This window comes from Atractosteus spatula, chromosome 9 (assembly GCF_055471065.1).
Source record: "Atractosteus spatula isolate fAtrSpa1 chromosome 9, fAtrSpa1.hap1, whole genome shotgun sequence".
NCBI classification, from domain to species: Eukaryota; Metazoa; Chordata; class Actinopteri; order Semionotiformes; family Lepisosteidae; genus Atractosteus; species Atractosteus spatula.
In genome coordinates, this window is record NC_142714.1 from 9278095 (window position 1) to 9293349 (window position 15255).

The window sequence follows — 15255 nt, forward strand, 5'->3', positions numbered from 1 at the left end:
TAGGGAGTAGCATCTTCTCAGCGGGGCTGCAGGTAAGACAACCTCAGAAACCCTCCTCGATCTCAAGTGTCGTTCCTTTATGGAACAGAATAACACGCCTTTTGTTTTTTTTAAGAGAACATAACTGCAACGTTCCCGATTTTTTTTTCTCAAGTTTATTCATTTTCCTACTATTGAGTTGAACTTTCACCGCATTACTGAAAAATGGCAATGAAAAATATTTAATTGTGGGGGGGGGAAAAAAAACTCCTAGTCATTTCAGGTTGAAGCAAATAATATGCCTTTGCAAGTTTAGAGAAATATATGTCTGCAACATTTTGTAGCTTAATCTTCTGGACAAGAAGTACACTGTATTAAAGTGATTATTTCTCCGTCTTTAAATAGACTTTAGATGTTTAGATGTTGTCGATATTATTAATAAGTGTAGTCAACTAGCAATTTGTTGTAATTAAGGAAGGACACCGACTGCTTTTAATAATCTGTCAGAATGCAGAACATGAAATGCATTTACTGGATAATAATCAATTTGTTTGAATGTGTTGCAAATAACTTATGTCCTGTTTGTATTACACCTCTATCAATGTAATGATTTGCTATAGACTTGGTATTTATTTTTTGGTCACCGTATGGCAAGATTGATTTTAAGAACAGTTATGGGAAAGTACTTATAGATTAAATATAATTATGCAAACCTATGTTTTTAAATAGGTTGTATTAACAAACTCCTAGGACGTGTTATTTATATGCATTTACATCTTGTGATATAGCATTTCACATCATATCTTGTGAAAAAAGGAAGATGGAGCATTTTTTCCATGGTACAATGTAACAGATCTTGAATAGGATTTTATATTTTATACTTCAGAATACATTTTCTAAATGTATTGATACTCAACTCCTTGGTTACGAATTCTATACGTCTTAATATTTAACCATAATGAGACTAAACACTGAAAAAACGGAAGTACCCTGAGTATGCTTCACTCTGTCATACATGATAAGGATAAGAACGTTTTTATTTGAATTAGTCAAATGATTTGTTGTAGTATATAGTTTTTACAGTTAAGATATGTCCAATGTCTTAGATAAAAGAGAAATAACAAGGAAGGGACTTAGTTTTTTGTGCTTGTTTTTAAGTGTGCTTAATACTGTAAATGCCATTTTAACGGTAAGAGAAGCTTTGATTTATTGTTGGGAAGTGAAGTTACTAATTAACTACTGTACCTCATTTCCTCTTTTATTCAGCTAAGTGGAATAACTTGCCCAATTCTGAAACCTAGCACACTTGTGACCTGTTCTCATTACATGGAAAATAATTGTTGAGTAAAACATAAAACAATCTGCGTTCAAACAGGAGCAACACGATTTTAATCAAGACGTGTTGATTGAAATCAACAATAAGACCAAAGCTGGATTCCTTAATGCAAATTAATGTTACAAAAAATATTTTAGAGAAACGCATTCACCTGTTGGTTAATTTTAACACAAATTTGTCCAAGTCTGAACATACTATTATTACGTTTAAATATGGTTACATTTTTACAAGCAAAGCTGCCATTATACATACACTATATTATAATTTTTAACTTAAATTGAGGATTAATATTGCATTAAAAATTAATATGGGCATTTTAGGTACATAAAGTTAGTATGTCTGACAATATTGTTAGGTCTGCTATACTATCCCAAGAATGTTATTTCAAGAACACAACACAAATACAATTCCTCAAACAATACAAAGAATTCAACTGAACAAAATTTCTCAGTTGAACCAAATATCTCATAAAAATACATCCTGTGTAACAAATGTGGCTGTTTTTACAAGTTTCATCAACAGATGTTTTTTTTAGTATGTAAACAACTTTCTCAAACTATCTAAATAAAACTGCCATCTGAGATGCTTTTTCTCTTTAATATGTCATTTCAGAATATTTCAGAAGCGGATATAAAATCAGTGATTGTGACACAAATGAAATAAATTAAATTCTTTAAATGTATGAGATTCTGAAAACTGTGTTCTGAGAAAGGCACTGTACAGGATATGTAAAATGCTAATGAAGTTTACATGGAGATCAGCAGTAATATTCTAAACAAAACCATCATTCCTTTAATAGTTGGGATAAGGTGTATAATCTCTGACAATGAGAATCTAGAGACAGATTACAGTATATAGTAAGCATGATGATAAAGTTTTTATTATCCAAAGCAATTAATGTATTCAAGGCTGATATGATGGTTTAATAATATGTCTGTCTTTCTTTTTGTTACACTTTTCATTAACAGACAGAATGCTTGCTAAACGTTTCTTTGGTCTATTTATTTGCATTTATTTTTACAGAAAAATAGGATTTTCTGTCACCTCAGTTCACAATTTGTATGTGGTTTACCAGCTTGTTGACTACGTCTGAGTCATGCAGAAAAGGTTTATTTTTAAGATTAAGTGATACAAAAGCTTCAGAATTGTTTTTTGATTCATTAAAATGTTCCTGAAGAATTCAGTAGCTGGCTAGGTGCTGATAGAGAATGCTTTTTTAATAGGAATTATATTTGCAGGCAAGGAATATTGAAGGCTGCAACGTATGTGAATTGTACCTGTTTTGTAACACATTAATGTGCAGTATTTTAGTATCTACCTGTACTTGTAATAAATGAACAACAACGACAATAACACTATTCTCGTAGCGATACATTCTCCTTTGTTCTGTGTGGTTCTTACTTTTACTGATTGTAAGACTGTCTATTAGCCTATTTTGGGATTTTGGATCTACTGATAAATTGTAATTATCTCTTCGGGGCTACAAATATGTTAAGGTTTTGCAATACGTTTTACCTGTGCAAATGCATGATTTACAACCCATGTTTGAAAGGGAATGGCAACATGTTGCTATAATAAAGGACAATATGAGGAATCAGGGGTTATGCTTTAATTTACTGAGGTTAATTTTCATGGACTGACTCAGACTCTGTTACTGGTTATTTATCTACCTTTCCAATTTTGTAGCAAAACATTCCCAATGTCCTTCATGTATGACTTACAATCGTGTAACAGTTAAGGCTTTTGTCTATGTAAACAAATATTAGTGTTAAACATAAACTGTTGTTTCAGAGTTGTGTAGAGATTTATTCTGAACACTTCATGCATTTAAGTTATTATTTACGTTAAGGAAAGTACATGTTACATTGTGCTGTGCTGTTATAATAGTATCCTTACATCTTTTATTAGTCTGTAGTTAAGTCTTTTATTTTTTATCACTGACTTTCAACTGTTTTAGCTTCTCAAGTAATAAAAAGATTAAAAGAGTGTTTTATATATTTTATAAAAATAAATCTTAATCATCTGTTTGGTCTTTAGGAGACCTTATTCTCTCTTTTTGTCCCATAATTAAAGATCTTTTAGGGTGTTTTTAATCTTTTTTAACATGCAAGATAAAGGACGCTCTTTTGCAGTTTAATGATGCCCAATCTCTGCATTTTTTAAATTTGCCTTTATAGTGAGAAGCAAGGGTCCTTCGCCAGAAACCTTGCAAGAAGGTTTTTGAATGAGATTAGCCTAAAACTAAAGATCGAAACCAAGCACTGCAGAATGAGGGATATTGTTGCATTGTTGGACTCATCGTTGTATTAGATATGGTTTGTGTTGTGGTCTGAGCTGTGCTCAAATGTTCATGGTTTTTGGTACAATAAGGCTGAACAAACAGGAATGTCAATGTATTGCTGCTGAGCGTCTCTTGTACGTTAATGTAGAGCATATGTCATCTTTACATAATGTCTGAGGAATCCAGAAAAGATGTGGTTGCCTTCTATTTTATTGATAGAGAGACAAATCATATATCAGACCTTATCAGACACTTATTTTCTTGAAAGAAAATATCATACAATTGTGGCAGCAGATAGATGTATAGAGTTGATTTTCATATGATGCTGGAATTCATTTTTCACTGTTTCAGTATTCAACTCTATAAATTTTGACTCACTAGAACTTCCAATTAAGAGACAATGGCTATGGTGGAATACTTTCACGGTATCTATTTTTTAGCATTTTAATGATCTTTGGGAGAGTGACTTAAAAATCAATCTTTAAGACACATTTGTATGTGGAAATTTTATTTTGGACATGGGTGGCTATTGAAAACACTTTTACATTAAGTTTTTTAATGCTTGTCTTTATTTCAGATATCCTCAACATCGGGCTTGATAACATTTCAGATTTATTGATTCGGGCATCTCTTCATTAAATTCTGTTCTTTTTGAATAACGATTGCCTCCCTAAACATGAACCTCAGCATCTCAGATCCAAGCATGCATTCCTCCAGCGCAAACTATCTGGAGGAGGACAAAGGGGAAATCCTCCATTCGTCCTTCAGAAAAAATCTGTATGACGGCTCTCTGAATATGTACTCGAACGGATCCATCATTTCTCAGCTTTTGCGTAAAACCATTCAGAGTAAGAGAGCTCTGGAGGAGGGTGTGTTCTTCTTGCCTGCCACTGCGGTCTCCAGCTGCACCATGGGAGATTCCGCCCAGGAGGACAGAAGCAGCAGCTCATCCAAAGACAGCGCCCTAGAGCCACTTTCCCCAGGTAGCCACACTTCTACCATAGCCAGCCCCGAGGGTGACCGGCCACTGAATGAGCACCACCAAGCCAAGCGGGCCAGGGTGGAGAACATCATCAGAGGCATGGCAGGATCTCCTAACGCAAAGACGCCTGGAGAAGGAGACAGGAATGAAACTGCTGGGGACCTAAGGGAGACCTACCGGGAAAACAAAAGGAAGCAGAGGCTCCCCCAGCACCAGAACCACAGCCTCAGTGGTGGAGCCAGCAGACCCAGCAGTAAGGATGAAGAGTGCCATAAGCTGAAAGAGCAGCTGCAGGCCATGCAAAGACACCTGAGGCAGCTCCAGGAGAAGTTCTTCCAAGTTTATAATGTGAGTGAGCTGGAGCATGAAGACCGGGTGGAGACATACCCAGCTGGCTTCGTACTGCATGGCGGTGAGGACCGTAATGCAGACCTTCTGGAGAACCTTGACTGTGAACTCCTCGCGGACCTCGACAGCGACGTGGAGAAAAAGTTTGACGCTATTAAAGTCAGGCAGAAAGAGACACTGCAAACTGAAAATAACCTCCCAACCTTACATAAAGAGAGCAAGAATCTGTCAGAGGCTTTGAAATCTGAGTTATCCAGGGCTGTGAACAAGAGCGTAGACTCAGTTCTTAAAAAGTTCACTTCTACATTGGTGAGCCCAACATCTCAAATAAACTTTGAGCAGACTTCGGTGCAAGATAATAGAGGACCTGAGAACAAGACCATCATCGTGGCTGCTCAGGAATATTCACACACAGATGACTCAATGAAACCTAGATCTCCTGACTATTATGAGAGTGCGGAGGTGCAAATTCCTGAAGACCAAACAGAGGCTTTGTCACTGGTGGTACGTAAGCCAACTCTAAGCCACCCAACATCTGTAAACCAAGTCCTGAAAAGGCCATTTCACTTACATCAACCTTTACAGTTTAACTATAACACCGCTTTACATGAAAATCAAATCCTTGAACATCTCCTGAAATATGGACCTCATAGCAGTTTTGGAAGCCTGCCCTGTATGACCCCAGCAATGGACAGGTCTTCACCAGATTCAGTAGACATGCCTTGGGATGTCATCAAGGTGAGGTCCAAAGTAGGTCCCAGTCATATGACTCACCAGTCCCGTTCTCCGAACCTGGGGCAGGTACCCGTGGACAGCCTGTGCCTTCCTCATGTCAAAATGGAATGTGGGGATCTGCATAACATGGCAGACCGGAACTCTTACATGTCACTAAATATATCCTTTAAAAAAAGTGATTCTTACTGTTAAGGGTAAGGTACAAGTAGAGAAAGATGAAATATTTTAAGCCTTAGATAAAATAAGACTTTGGTTTCACATAGTTTGCTCCACTTTAGTGAACTCTTTGTGCAGGGACTCCATAAGCCACATCCACATACAGTAATGTAGGGGGATCATGTTATCACCATATGGCTGCCTTTCACTTCATATAATAGCCAGTCTTCAAAATAAAATGAGAGCACTTTCATGAATGTACCGTGTATCATTCAAGTGTAATGCAAAATCCAAAGACCTGCACATACAGTAGTGTCTACAGTCATTGTAAATTATACTAAAAACAAATTCTCAGAACTTATATGGGTTTGCTTTCAGGTGGTTGAAGTATACCTTAATAATCTTTCTTTCTGCAAGTTTACTATTATTCCCATCTACTGCCTTTGAAAACAAAGGTAAACCAACAAATGCCAATTTTCCTTTCTTCCCTTTCCAGCAGAACAATGACTCGGTGAGCCTCACTGTAGCATTAAGAGTTCCAGTAGCACAGACTTCAAGGAGAATTTTCCCTTTGATCTTGGTAACCCCAAAGAAAATTACAGCATCTTCTTTAATCTGGGCAGAGTAATGACTTTAAGTCTGGAAAAAGACAAATAAAAAGGAATACAGGGCTTTGATAAGAAATTGCTAGGAACAAAAGGCAATTTTCAAAGGCAGAAAAAGCAGTGTTTTTATTCAGGAAATTCTCTGAGCTTTTTTTTATTGTACTTGAAATATTCTTCAAAAATCCACAATATGTATGTGTTCACCTTGTTACAACAACTTAAGATGAACCCAAAATAAACATTTTGGTTTTCATTTACTGGACAAAACCTCCCGTTTTTCAGTGTTTGAGATTCACGAAGGCTATAAACATCCTTACAAGAAATGTTTTTCTTCTTTAGTGTCAGCTGGCTGCTGTTTAATCAGCGCCTCATAAATCTTTTGGTGACATGCACTTCTCCATTTTTCCAAATGCACCTTTGCCTTAAATAACGTAAGGCGTTTTATTAGTTAAATTACTTTGTTGTGTTATTCTCTGGGCTTGTTTGCTTGAGGTAATTTTTATAAGAACAAATCAATTGAAAATTAGTGTCACATGAAATTCCCAAAGGTGCAATTGTTAAGTAACTTTTAATAAGGAAAGCTTTGTCTTGGAGGGCAGAGGCAAGAGAATGAGAATCCTCTCTCCCGTTCTCTCCCCACAAGCGCTTTCTGCCTTTGTTTCTGTGACCCAGAAATGAAACTCTGGTTAGTCTCTCTAGAAGTAGTGAAAGGACCAAGGTTTTTATAGTCTCATTAGACAAATAATGGCAAGTGCAGAGTTGGAAAACAAATACAAGGATATTTCTTGTTTTTTCTCCCTGTTATCCTTGCATTAAAATGCTTTTGAGCTTCTGAAGAAAGTGTTGCCTTCATTAACACTGTCCCCCATCTGTGAAACAATAGGCAAACTCAGAGAGGAATGAGGCCATGAGAGCAGCATCAGAACATGACACAAAAACCTTTTAATAGCTGTCATGTGTTCCTTTTCACAAACAATAATGGAGGTTAATTAAAAGACATCTATTTACATATTAAGTAAACAGAAAAAATCAGCTCGGGCTCTTTAAAGCACATTTCATTTGCTCTTCGCTTTCCACTCATTTCTTCCCTCCCCCCATTGTTATCAGTTTTAAAATTCATTTACTGATACATCATTGTAAACATACGACAGATTTAATAATAAGGCAGATTTTTAAAATATTGAAATGAAAATTGTTAATGAAAATGATCTTTAACTCTCATTTTGGGAAAACATTCCTTTTTGTTTTGCTGTGGGTTTAAACAGTACTGTTGCTGAGTGTAAGTATTGTCAATTCTATTATACAGTATAAATTTGTGTGTGCGTGTGTTAAGGCCAGACGGTGAAGTCATGAGAGAGGTTACCAGCTATTGTGGGCAGAAGTCAAATAATCACAGAAATGACTGGCACTGCAGTGGGCTAGAAAATTGGTCAGATCCTGCAGAAACAAACACTATAGTCTGTTCCATTTTACACCAGCAGCCATAACAACAACAAAAAACTTGCTCAGTCAATGTGCGAGAGAGAAGTACAGTACTGGGTGGGAGTTTACTGTTCTTATTTATATTTACCTGTCATGAATGAAAATGTCTACCACTGCATTACAGCATGAGGAATTTAAGCAACAGTTATAGCATAATCTAAGCTCCTCTAATCACATCTTATGGCAAGTCCTATCTATTATAATTATTAATATTAAGATGATGATGTCCAAATTGCTGCAGACATCGCCCTAGCCTTGCTCACTGGGGGTTCAGGCCCGGAAATCTGTAAAGCTGCTTTGTGACAATGTCCATTGTAAAAAGCGCTATACAAATAAAACTGAAATGAATTGAAATTGAAAGTGCCTAGCCAGAAGCTCAAGTTAGATAAGATAGTGTATAAACAAGCCTTCTGTCCATGGTAGCCTGGCTTTGGCATTTACCATCACATACAGAGCATGTACATGTATGAATTTATATATCTCAGGCATACAGAAAGGGAAAGGATCCTATTGCCCATTCTTGCAAGGTGAACTGAGACTGGCAGGCATACCCTTTTATCAGTAGCTCAACACTGTAGCAATTGAGCTCCCCAAATGAACTTACCAGTACAAATCAATGTTTTTCTGCCTTCCGTTGCGAACCTATGAAAACTGTCACCTTTCACACATCCAGATGTTGTTTTTTAATGCACTGACAAATGATAGCTTGCAATTACCCTTAACAGACATCACGCTAAAATACTGATAAAAATCCTTAATGTCATTGATTGAGGTAAACTTACTAACATACACCTTTAGTGTGAGATATCATTGTAGACTCCTTATTTGGCACAGTCTTTGTGTAATGTAATAGAGCAGGAACAGCAGAATCTTCTGTATAAGAAAGTAATGACGAAAGTGGATTAAAACAGCTGAAATAAAGTCTGCTAGTTGTTCTTTGGTCAACTAGGTCCTTTTTTCCTTTATTTCAGCTGAAATGTCTCATTTATTTTTTCCGGACAGTAATCAGATCACAAACATTGAAAATATTTTAAAACAGAGATGTATTGAATGGTTTTAAGGCACTATTTCTTAACTATAAGGCACATTCAGGAAGGCCTAACACCCAATCACCTGAAGAAGGCAAAGTTAATGTTCTTCTATACCCGGTACCCCAGCTCCAACGTCTTAAAAACATTCTTTCCAGATGTCAAGGTAAGCAAAGTAAGAAATTCCTTTTTTTTACTTTTACTTTTTGGAAGTTTTGATCTTTCTTCATCTTTTTACTCAAAGCATCATAACACTTCTCGCTAATGTCTTCAGTGTTTTGATAAGGCCATGCGTTTTATTGCTTATGCTTCGTGTGAAATATGCACCAAAGTGTAAAGAGCTTTTTTTATGTGTACATTACACATATGTTGGAAAGTATTAAAATATTAACAAATTATATGTTGAAAAGTTGGTAGCAGTAAAAAAGTCAACTTGTTTTTCATTTACCTAGCCATATCTTGCCAATTTATCAAACTGGTAGTCTCTGAAAAGGAACTGTAGATATTTTTTATACAAAACAGATACATCAGTGTTGCACCTACAGTAGAACTGTAGAATGCCCAATGCCGGGATAATTTAAGTATATTTAACTATATAAAAAATGGTTCTCCGGAAGGACCTAGAGCAGAAGAAAGACTGATGTAAATAACATTACTTTCTCCTTGCGCTCTGCCCTTCCTGAAGTGGGCTCAGCTGACGAGCTGCATAGTGCTGACCCTTGAGGTCAAAAGTAAGTCCATCTCTCCTCCCGGCCCATGACCCTGTCAATGGGAAGCCATACTGAATGACAGGTAGCTAATCCCGATGTCTGAATCCATTGGATCAAACTGAGTCACTGAGAAGGAAGGTTCCTACTGGTCTTGCACTGCAGATGCTCACTGACAGGAGGAAAAAAAAAGGCTTTGATGACCATGTGGCAAAAAAAAATAAATTTGGCCCCTTTGGCTTCACGCATTATCTTCTTGGATAAAAAGATAAAATAGCATGACTAATGACAAGACAAAGGTGAAGAACACGCTGCTTCGGAACACTTTTTAATCTTCAAGAAAAGTTGACAAAACAGTACAAATTGCAAATATGGAGTACACAAACCCAGTAAGAAAAGGACAATACAAACAATGCATCTAGATAGCATGTGTGCTAAAATGACTAATCTGGCAATTGTAAAACTTTTAATTTAAAAAACTGCATGGGCAAAACTTGTTTTTAAAAATGATAAACTACTTTCCTCATCTTCAAGACATGCATATTTAAAGGGTTCAAACAATATGTAGCATCATTAAAAATAAAAGGCAGAGAGAGTCAATGACTGATATCTACCATATAAAAAAACCTTCAAGAAAAAGAGTTATGGACTGACCTCCAGCACAGGAAAATGAACTTACTGCTTCTTCTCTCTTCCAGTTCAATCGCTGCATCACCTCTCAGCTGATCAAGTGGTTCAGCAACTTCCGTGAGTTCTATTACATTCAGATGGAGAAGTTTGCTCGCCAAGCCATTTTGGATGGAGTAACGAATGTGAAAGATCTGTCAGTTACAAGGGACTCTGAACTGTTTCGAGCCCTCAACATGCACTATAACAAAGCAAATGACTTCCAGGTTTGTAGAATCTCCCATCCGTTCATGTGTTTTCACCTGGAATGTATTATTGTGCAAGAAGAGGTATTTTGTCAGTATGGAGCCAGATATTTTATTTTACCAAAGCTTTGTTTCTGCCAAAAGTTAGATTTTCTGAAGACTAAAATGCTTATAACTCAAATTTATAACCAAATGAGAACAGCACCTTTGCAAGGGTTCATTTTATCAACAACAGTGCAAAATATATAGTTTAGATTGCATACGTTTAGTTTATTAATAATTCAAATAAAAAACGTAAACATAATACCCAACTTGTATGCAGCCCATACTAAACATTACAGCACAGTAATGGATTCTGATCTTCATCCATAGGTGATCATTATTATCTTGTGAAAATATATACAGTTGCATTTACCAACCTGAAAGCTGCTAAATAGTTGGATGTATGATCTGTTTGTTTTGGCCACTGGTGAACATGTATCTCCCATTGGTCACGTATGAGAATGTCCTGGGACTGACCCTCATGGCGCAGTCCACCTGAGGCTGAGTGGTCTTTAAGCCCATTATCTAAACTTTAGTGCAGTATATTATAAAACTGTGGGAAGAGGAAGCCACAGAATCACACTAAAACAACTCAGGATTAGAGGAACAGCACGCCTGAACGAGGCTCCCGATGACTACTGACGCGGAACGCTGAGAAAGATTCTATGAATTCCGAGGATGAAGAGAGTTTGGTGGGAAAGGGCCGAGACAGTTTTCTTTACCTTTAAATCAAGACATTCCTTTCCCAGGGAGGGTTTTTGTTAGGCACTAAAGGGAAAAAATAACTCATCTCAGCAACAGCCAGTTAAATACTCTGCTTGAAATAATGTTATTTATTTTGCATTGTTTGAACATTTTCTTGGGGCATCTCGTTCTGTGACCAGTGTTGAATCTGCTGAAGTGGTATTCAAGTTCCCATTAACATGCCGTTTTTCCACAAAACAAAACATAATTTACCTATACTTACTTGTAAAATGTAAATGTTTAATATGTTTTGATGAAAAAAAACATCCTTGAGTGTCAGTCCGTACAGTAGTAAAGATAAGAGAGAAACGTTCCTGTAAATTCTCACCATAATATGGAAAAATATCAACCATTTCATAAAGACTGCTTTATAAAGTATGGACAGTATAGCAGACTTAACATGAATACATTCAAATTTCATTTTCATTTGTAAATACTACTTTCACCAGAACTATTTTCCTTAAGTACTGTAGGTTTAACACTATCAACTGCGTAACCAAAGGTTGGAACCATTTGTGTTAAATGAGAAAAATAATGTTACAAATCTGTGAAAGGAAAACTACAAGATCAGTTATTCAGTGAATAAATCTGTACATTTGAGCTTTAGCTACCATCAAGCTTTCTTGCCACATTAGAAGTTGTTACCTTGTGCTGATTATTTTAAGAATGAATAAAAAAACAAAGTGACAGCAACTGTGTAATAACAGATTCAAGTTAATAAGTTATAAAAGCACAAGCACTCCAAAAGGGAGTTTCATTTATGTTTAAAAATATGTAATAAGAATGGAGACATTAAAAAGCGCAAACATTTCCGTCCTTGGTGATAAATGACCATGCAGAATGAATTTTACTCATAATTTATGAAAATTCTTCCTTAAGCCCTTAGTTAAGCCTCCTTACCGACACACAATGCAAAGAAGAATTTTGTGATTGATATGAAAGTGCCTCGCCAATACATGAGGTTTTTACTGCAAAAGCTACATTTAGGTATTATAAACTCATTGAATTTTATCCTGTATTAATAAAAAAAGCACCAGATTTTTCCATCCATCCATGTTCTAACACATTTATCTAATACAGGGTTGTGTGGGAGCCATTGGAAAGCAATGGGCACAATAGAGGGTACACAGAGAGAGACACCCATTCACACTGCAGGAGTTTTCCTTTAATGATAATTAAAGAGTATTTATGTAAAATTTCACATTAAGCTGAACGTGATTTATTTATTTTTGTTTGGGAATATTTACATATTCTAAACAGGTTAATTCAATTCACAACTCTCTTTTCCTCTCTTCCCACAGGTTCCCGATAGATTTCTTGAAGTCGCAGAAATTACACTGCAAGAATTTTTCAATGCTATTTCACTTTCAAAAGATTCAGACCCCTCCTGGAAGAAAGCGATCTACAAAGTCATCTGTAAGTTGGACAGCGAGGTGCCTGAGGAGTTTAAATCTTCAGCCTGCCTGTAAGAAGTCACCTACAGATGGGCACAGTTGAATACGGTGGCATCAGGACATTTTGTATGATCACCCACATTATTAAAGTAATAATCAGACCAATGTCAATGGAGATGTAAATCAGTCATCTTTTTTTTTTGTCAAATTAACTGGAAACGTTTTTCACCTTTTTTACCTGTTTTTCAGGGTGACTTTTAAATGGTAAAAAAAAATATAAGCATGATTTAATGTGTTGTGGATTTCAAAAGATTTTCCACAGGAATTGGTTAAACATATCCTGGAATTAAGCACAAATTAGTAAGAAAAAAATATCCTCAATTCTAAGAAGGGACAAAAAAACATTGCAAAAAAAAAAGAAAACTATCGCCTTATTCAATACAGAGAAAATGAAAAATGATTTGAGCCAATTACAGTACTTAGTTATGCAGCTCTAATATTCAATTGTTCAATTATTCAAAAAGAATGTCGTATATACCCTTGAAAAACTACATGGACAAACTATATATTAATTGTTGTATATCCTTTCATTTTTTTATCGGTATATCTAAATCAAATGTACTTGGTTACTGATCATCACAAAAAATCATGTTATGCCTGATGTTTGCTTTTCACTTACAGTATATAAAATAGGAATTAACAGTAATTGAGCCTATGTATTTTAAAATAAAGATTTCTTATTTTCCTTGTTAATAGAAGAATGTGACTGGTGTGAAAATTAGTAAGGATATCTTGTGTACACAAATTGGTTTGGAAAACGCTTGCATGTTCATTTGCTAATGTCATTTTGACATCACAAATTTAAATCATTACAACTTTAGTTTCTAACCAGTTATCATAATCTGTACAGACAAGTATCATGAATATCTTTATATCCAGTCATGAAAATCCTTTTTTTCCCTGTTTTATTTTAATAGTAATAGTAGTTGATTAGACAACGTAATCCAGAAAATAAAGTTATATTTAAGCAGATTGTTGACCTGCATTGTTAGTACTCTTACTTGTATTTTTTTATGAGACTGTCATGTTTGTTTTGTTTAAAAAATCAATACAATTTTTAATGTTAAAATTGTAGACGTGTACGAAGCATCAGGGTGAACTTGCTGCAGCCTTGTTTATAATTGGATGAAGGCACCAAGCTGTGCCTTACAAATCACAGGATTCCTAAGTGAATTAATGAATCCTAGTCCTTCAGGTACCACTACTGCTTTTTTAATGATCCTAATGAGTGTTAAGATGAAGGAAGCCATGTATGAGGGACATAATTATACAGTAATCTTAATCTGGAAGACCAATAACACAATTCAACTGCAGTTAAATGAAGCTACCAAAAATAAATTCTACCGGCTGCTTGCTTGTTAAACACTGATTGTATCCTGCATAACATTCTCTCATTTCTAATTAAACTAATTTAAGAAGCGAGAAAGAATAATTAAGGAAATGCAAGGCTACTGTTGTGGCAGTGCCTAGAGAAATGTCAAGGAAGTTTAAATTCCTTCTAGTCTTCTGATCTTCAATTTAAATTTAAATTTAAAAGGAATCAGATTTGAGCGTGTTTCTAGCCTGCTTAACACAAAATGGCTGTAGATGATTTCATATATTTTAATATTGAATTTTAATCATTTCAATAATTCCTACAGCATTTGACGCACACCAGAGTGGCTCTGCAAAGCAGGTAAGCATGTATAAGGATGTGTTCATGAAGAGAGAAACACCTGTGGGCAGTACAAAACTAAAACAAAGGCCAGAATGATGATTTAACCCACTGAAAAACAAAATTGTGGCTAACAGCTTCCGTTTAGCTTGTACAGTAACAGATCAGTAACCAGGCTTGTCTGGAAATTCGAGAATGAGTAATTGGACTTCAGCTTATCATGTAAACAGGGGCAGTTTATAGCACATACTCGTTCATTTTATTCCTGTTCTTTTGATCAATGTCTTTCCACATGCTTATCTCCTACAATCAATATCTTCTTGATTGTACTCTGTACATTTCCCCATTGTTCTTTTCATTTGTTACATCATGTTTTCAGAAGAGGAATGGCTTCTGAAGATTTCTCAGAACCGACTGTGGAGAAGTGTGATGGGGAAGAAAAGCACCCAACAGTGTCTGAAACAAACTGATACACAGCAATTCACATCCCCATTTCATTTCTTCACAACAGGCCAAGAGGAATCTGCTCAGGAAGATCTCCTTCGATTTGTATGCCTCAAAAAATAAACATCTTACAGGTTCCATGACGACAACAGGCAGCCCGGTGACATTACAACTTTCCTGTAAGGTCATGCCGATGTGCAAAAGATTGGGCTGAGCATCAGACACAAAAGGTTTAAAAAATGTCACATCAAAACTCAATGTTGTTTCTCAGGATTACGTAGCCCATTTTCAGATACACAAAAACATTTTCCAGAAGAAAAATCTCCCTAAATAAAAGAATTGAAGAGAAGGAATGGAAAGTGACACACTCAGACGCAAACGCAACAGAAGTGAATTAATGAATAGA

The 15255-nt window shown here is 35.8% G+C and overlaps 2 protein-coding genes across 3 annotated transcripts in view; one reads left to right on the forward strand and one right to left on the reverse strand.

The window, feature by feature from the left end:
• On the forward strand, positions 1–13721 carry prox2 (prospero homeobox 2). Its single transcript, XM_088925886.1, has 5 exons — positions 1–32; positions 4174–5820; positions 8991–9098; positions 10338–10532; positions 12599–13721. The coding sequence occupies exons 2-5, from the start codon at positions 4273–4275 to the stop codon at positions 12764–12766; spliced, it is 2019 nt and encodes a 672-aa protein (XP_088782012.1). The 5' UTR covers positions 1–32; positions 4174–4272; the 3' UTR covers positions 12767–13721.
• ylpm1 (YLP motif containing 1) overlaps positions 12686–15255 on the reverse strand; it is a 25994-nt gene continuing 23424 nt past the window's right edge. The window contains exon 20 of one of the 2 annotated variants that reach the window (XM_088925884.1): positions 12686–12774. The gene's annotated coding sequence lies outside the window, so the exon portion shown is untranslated. Of the gene's footprint in view, positions 12775–15037; positions 15176–15255 lie in introns of those variants that run through there. The other variant, XM_088925883.1, reaches the window with a different exon arrangement.